Source organism: Durio zibethinus, chromosome 1 (genome assembly GCF_047325235.1).
Source record: "Durio zibethinus cultivar Kanyao isolate XHJ-2024 chromosome 1, ASM4732523v1, whole genome shotgun sequence".
NCBI lineage: Eukaryota > Viridiplantae > Streptophyta > Magnoliopsida > Malvales > Malvaceae > Durio > Durio zibethinus.
In genome coordinates this window covers 13338860-13345364 of record NC_143162.1, presented here as the reverse complement: position 1 = coordinate 13345364, position 6505 = coordinate 13338860, and the positions used below count along the sequence as shown (strand labels likewise).

Below are 6505 nucleotides of genomic sequence, written 5' to 3'. Positions count from 1 at the left end.
TCTGTCAGTTGGTTTAGTGTTTCGAATAGCTTTGTTTATGTCTATCGACAGCTTAATAAGAAGCTTATTTTGATTTAGAATAACTTATCCTTCAATTACATTGTCCAGATTTTGTAACTCTTCATCTTTCGGATTATAGGATTGAGAAGACATTGTTCTGGACTTGTTCCACATCTGCCAACCTTCTTGGCATTGGAAAAGAATTTCTTAAGGGTGATCAAGATCTTTCATTTCTGAAAGGTGATGCAGTAGCTTTAATGCTTCTGGTTCAGATTCTATTTCCAAGTCTTCATGTGGAGCATAATACGTTAGGATAAAAATTCTTCTGCATCAGTCCAAGCAGTGATTTTGGGAAATTTTGGTCTAGTGGCAATCTGAAGCAAGGTTTTTGCTTTTGCATTATGGAGATTCTTGTTTGGAATTGGTATTGTGAAGGATTTGAATATTTTTGAATGATTCTATTTAAATCATCTAAATTTTCTAAGGCATCCATTGGTGGTTCCAACAAAGCTCCTGTATGAATTTTTTGAGCTTCCCAGATCTGATAAAGTTGATAAAATCTTTCTCTTTGAAAGATTCCTAGAATACTGGTTATTTGGAAATGAATATAGAAAAAGTGTCATGAATATTTTATCATTTGGAGAAAATGGTGTTTAATGAAAGCTAGGAAGTCTTTGATGAGTTCGAAAGAAAGATTTTGAACAAGGATTTCACCAACAATTCCTAATTCGATACTTGTTATATTTAAAAGATCACGATTAAGTCTGAATTTAAGTTTAGGGATTTGATCTCCAAGTTCTGTGGTGAAAATGTAAGTTGCAAAGTAGAATTCAAACAAATTTTCAACTAACAGTTTTTCTATTTGTTGAAGGATGCTGAGATTTATCTACTAGAATAATTCCTTAGTTAGGAATATTGCAGCCTTTTCAAAAAAAATGTATCCTGTATAGTTTCGTATTTTTAGTTTTTCAAAATACTCACAGAGTGACATGAAATTATTTATTTCTTGTACAGAATATTGATTTTCTTTCAGAGCAAAGAAATCTATATTTTGTTGTTTTAACAGGTTAGATGCAAGAAGACTCTGAAAAGCTACTTCTTGAAATCCTAAAGTTTTTTGGTTTGTTTAACCAAAAATTCAACTAGTCTAGTCATCCCTTTTCGAAATTAGGTCTTGTTTTGTGAGAGATGGGATTTTCAAACATGATTCAATAAATCATAGACTTTTGGTTGAAGTCTAAGATTATAAAAGTCCTTGATTTCCTAGATTAGAGGTTTGAACTTCTTTAAGCACTTGTTTGTGTAGATGAAACTATATGGGAATAAGACATAGGAGTCCATTGATTTGGATTTTGAGCAAATTAAGAGAAATCTTGTTGATTTCTGTAATGATGATAAGGTCTTTGAAGAAGTTGATGAGGTAAATACCCATGAGGTTGGTAGATAAATAATCCTGGGTTAGGATTATTTTGAAAGCAATGAGAAGGAGAGGAAGAAGAAGAGACTTTTTTGGTCTGCTTTTTTTGAATAGTTCTCCATTCGTCTTGTTAAGCTTTTAGAGGTTGTTTACCTCGATCCATTTGTCCTGCTAAGATAATTTACAAGAAAATTTTTATCACTATTAATAAATTCGATAGTAAAACTATATTGACACAGAAAATTATACCATTTTTATCCTTCTTGGATTATCAGACAATTTTTTATTTTTAAGAAAATCTTGAACTAATTTGTTATTAGTTCTGATTACAAATGTTTTTGGTGCAAGAAAGATATGAAATCGAGTAATGGCATTTTTTATGGCTAATAATTCTTTTTCAAAAATAATGTACTTAATTTCATTGGGTTTAAATTTGCCAAAATTATAATCGTAAATTAATTCATATTTTTTATGAAGACTTTTTGCTTTTAAAACACAACCCTAATGTTCTTCATTAGCATATGTTTCTAAAATCAACAAATCTTCTTGTGTAGAAAGATATATTTTTGGGATATTAGTAAGTTCTACTTTTATTTGTTTAATAATAGCTGTATCAGAATCCTTTTAAGAAAATTCTGTATTGTTTCAAAGTTTTTCTTGAAGAATTTTCTCTTTTTTAGAGAGATTTTTGAAAAACTCTCTTCCATAATTAAGAATTACTAAAAATTGTTGTAATTGTTTCTTAGTTTCCATTTGTTCTAGAAATTCTCTAATTTTAGAAATAATATGATCTTGTAGTTCAAGACCATTATTGAAAGTTTTAATCCTATAAACTCTATTTGAGTTTTTTCTAACTCGATCTTTTTAGGATTGAGTATTATACTATGTAAAATAAATTCTTGTGCAATGAGATTTAGATGTTTTCTATGATCATCGAGAGTTTTGGAACAAACTAAAATATCATCAATATAAACACAAAAAAAAATTTTGTGTTTTGCAAAAATTTTATCCATTCATCTCTGAAATATTTGAGCTACATCATAGAGACCAAATGACATTACAATCCACTAATAGTGTCCTGTAGATGCACTGAAAGCAGTTAAAGTTTTGAATCATTATCAAGTTTAATCTACCAAAAACCTGATTTGTAATAAAATTTAGAAAAACATTTAGCATGTTTTGCTAAATTTATCAAAACATCTTTTCGAGGAATATAATATCCATCAAAAACTAAATTTTGATTTAACCTCTTATAGTTGATTACCATACAAGGTTTTCCTCTTTTAATTTTTGCATGGTTTCATACCAAGAATGCAGGACTCGAATGAGGGCTAGTTGTTGGTTCAATTAACCCTTTTGTCAAAAGTTCAAAAATTTATATTTCAAATTCATTTATATCATATTTGGTATAGATCATTGGTTTTACTTGAATGATCTTTAAAGGATCAATGAGTTTAAGAGAACAAAAATGAGGGCTTCTTTCCGAGAGTTTTAAAGGTTTTTCTAAAAAATTTTCTTTTAAAATAGTATATAACCAGTGTTTTTTATTGATTGCTTTGATTTGTGATTGAATAGCTTCGGGTTGAAAATTTTTATCACAAATATTTTGTGATTCTTTTACCAACTCTATTTTAATGGATCGGTTGTCCTTTGTAAGAAAAATATTATTAGGATAAATATAAAAAGGTAAATATTTTATAAAAAAATTGTTTCCTAATAACATGTCTCCATGCATATGGAGAAAACATAATATTTTGGGAATAATAAATTTAGTATTGTTGAAATAAACTGGAACATTTTTTGTCTTGTAACCTATAAGAGTTTCTTTTCCTTCTATTCCTACTACTATGATTGTATGTTTCATTGGTTCTCAATTATTTAATGGTAATGCATTGCTTCGACAGCTAGAGATCATTGCTCTAGTGTTCAGTGTCTAGTAGGATATGTATTGAATAAGGTTTATAATTTTGAAATCGAAAATGTCCTTCAATGAAAGTAAAAAAGCTGGTTGCTTTTTTATTGATGAAACTGATAAAATCAGTTTTCAAAACTAAGGATTTTGTTTCTTCAATTCTATTTTTTCTAGGAAAGCTACAGAATTTAAAACAGAATTGACGGTTTTCCGCTAACGTGTAGATTCTAGCAAAAACGATCTTAAGAACAAGACCCTTAAACCATTTGTTGCTCCAAAAATAAATTCTTGCTCCATCACCTGCACAAAGAACAAAACTAGATTTTATAAGATTAGAATTAATATCAGTGATCTAATTGTGTTGAATGTCACACCACTCTTGAAAGGGAACGATGAGGACGAGGAGCAGACCAGATATCAGTTTAGGACAGATTGTATTTATCACATACTATATTCCTCCAGAAAGCATGATCTTTTCTATTATATCTCCAAGGTCGCTTCAACAATAACGCTTTGTTGCAAGACTCAAAGCCAACAATACCAGTCCACCGTACCTCTTACGTAGACATGTTGTGTTCCAATCTACTAGTCTCAATCTTCTTCTATCCTCAATGTCTCCCACAGAAATTGTCTTTGTGTTTTTTTCAATTTCATTTATCACCCCAACCGACATTTTGAATAGGGATATGTTATAAGTCGGCAGATTAGCTAGAAGTGACTTTATTAAAGCCACCTTACCGCCGGTTGAAAGAAGCTTGTTTTTCAACACACTAAGTCTACTTTTAAAGGTATCAATTATTGGTCGCCAAGTTGAAATAAGCCTTGGATTAGCTCCCAAAGAAATTCCAAGATATTTAAAAGGAAGTGAATCTACTTTACAATGAATGTAGGCAGCGCATTCTTTAGTACATTCATTCTCAACCTTGATACCAAACAAAGCGCTCTTGGCAAAATTAACTTTCAATCCAAAGCATAGTTGAAAACACAGCAGTATCCTCTTAATCTGTCTTAGTTGATCAGGTTCCGCTTGATAGAAAATGATAGGATCATCAGCAAATTGAAGATGGGAAATCTGCACACTTCTCTGTCCAATTTTGATGCCGCTGCATATGCCCAATAAAGCTACATTACACAACAATAGTCTTAGGCCTTCTGCAACAATTAACAAGAGAAACGGAGAGAGAAGGTGACCTTGACGAAGACCCTTCTGCATATATATGGGGCTGGACGGAAACCATTAACATGGACCGAAACATAAGTTATGGAGATACATCCCCAAATCCATGATATCCATTTTCTTCTAAAACCCGTAAGATTCAACATTAATGTCAGGAAGTCCTAAGCCACACTGTCAAAAACCTTTTCAAAATCTAATTTGAGAAAAAGACCACCATTTGACTTTTTCATGCAGTCAATAACCTTATTAGCTATCAAGATACTCTCCATTATTTGTCACCATTTCACAAACGCATTCTGCGAACTGTGAATTGAATACGCCAAAACTCGCTTAATCTTAGCTAGTATCTTGTACACAACCAATCAGAGAAATGGGTCGAAAATCATTTAGAGATTCAATGCATTTTTTCTTGGCCACAAGTGCTATAAAAGAGCAGTTTATCCCCTTTGGCAAATTACCAAATATATAAAGTCATGTAGGAATTCCATAAAGATTGGATTTCATTAAATTCCACTTATTCTTTATGAAGTTGAAATTGAATCCGTCAAGGCTCGAAGCCTTGTCTCCATCGCAGTCCTTACTAACCAACCGTACTTCCTTCTCTGTAAATGGTTGTTCAAGTTGTTGCGCCTCTGCTGTTGGCAACTTATTAGGTTCCAAATCTGAGAAAACAAGCATTGGGCCAATGGACTTCCTGAACTGTTCCTGACAATGGCATTCCCTAGCCTGCCTTATTTCTTTAGGAGTATTAAGAAGTTTGCCTCAAAAAGAAATATGACTCAGGATGTTATTTCTCCATCGGTTGTTTGCAATACAATGAAAATACTATGTATTTTTGTCTCCTTCTTGAGTGCACTTTAATCATGATTTTTGCCTTAATGTTTTCCCTTCAATGCTTTGAAAGTGTCAGAGCTCTTTTTCCTTGGAGATGATAATGGGGCTAATGTTATCACTAGAAGGGTGCTTTTCATGTTCTTTCCCTAATGCAGAAATCTCCTTGTTTAATGAATCAATGGAAGCTATCATGCCCTCATTCACATAGCCATTCCATATGAAGATATCCCTTTTTAGCATTTTCATTTTTTGAAGAAGCCTCAATCCTGTAAAGCCACGTACTTTGTAGGATTTTCATTTTCCTCCATAAGATGACGGAGTTTACTATCGAGAAGCCAATGATTGAAAACCTTAAAAGGTATGGAGCCCCAAGCCACAACATCAATACCTAATATAATAGCAATATAATCTGAAATAGAGCCATCCAAACACCATTGGCTGATAGTAGAAAAAAGGGATGATCAATTTGGCGAAATAAGGAATCTGTCCAATTTGCTCTTGGCAATAGGACCACTCCAACGCCAAGTGAATCTCCTACCAGGTAATGGCAAATCAACCAATTCTGTTACAAAAGTAGCAAAATCATTTGTGGATCTGGTTATATCAGAAACACCAACCTATTCATCCTCATTCAAGACAACATTAAAATCTCCCTCAAAGCACCAAAATTCATCATTATTAGACTTCAACTCACTCAATTATTTAGAACATCATTCGGGATGTATACATTGATCAGATTAAACATGGTGGAGCAGTTCATGAAATTACCTCTTATCTAGATGAATCGCTCTCTGATGACTAAGAGATAATTGAAAATTCACCCTTTGACCACACGCATATTAAACCTCCTGCGGATCCACAAGCATCACGATGCACAAACTTGATTCCATTTCTTTCCCAAAGCTGGTTGATTCTCTTTTTTTAAATTCTTGCTAAGTTTGTTTATTGAATAAAGATAATGATTAGTTTTTTTTTTTTTCTAATAATGCGCTTGAAAGCCCTTTTTTTCTCATTCCCCCAATACCTTTAATATCTAAAGTGTTTGGCTAAAAGCCTCCAATCCAATCACACCAGCGGAAGCGAAATCAAACAATAAATCAAATACACAAGAGACAATAATTTAACGTGGTTCGATCCAACTGACCTACATCCACGAATGAGAAAC

The 6505-nt window shown here is 32.4% G+C and overlaps 1 protein-coding gene across 1 annotated transcript; it reads right to left on the bottom strand.

Annotated features, from left to right (window-relative positions):
• Nucleotides 1-2422: 2422 nt before the first annotated feature.
• LOC149520364 (uncharacterized) lies at nt 2423-4567 on the bottom strand. Its single transcript, XM_089744145.1, has 6 exons — nt 4521-4567; nt 3871-4432; nt 3704-3777; nt 3525-3646; nt 2551-2557; nt 2423-2450 (listed from the first exon to the last, which is right to left on the bottom strand). The coding sequence occupies exons 1-6, from the start codon at nt 4565-4567 to the stop codon at nt 2423-2425; spliced, it is 840 nt and encodes a 279-aa protein (XP_089600271.1).
• Between the last annotated feature and the right edge of the window lie 1938 nt (nt 4568-6505).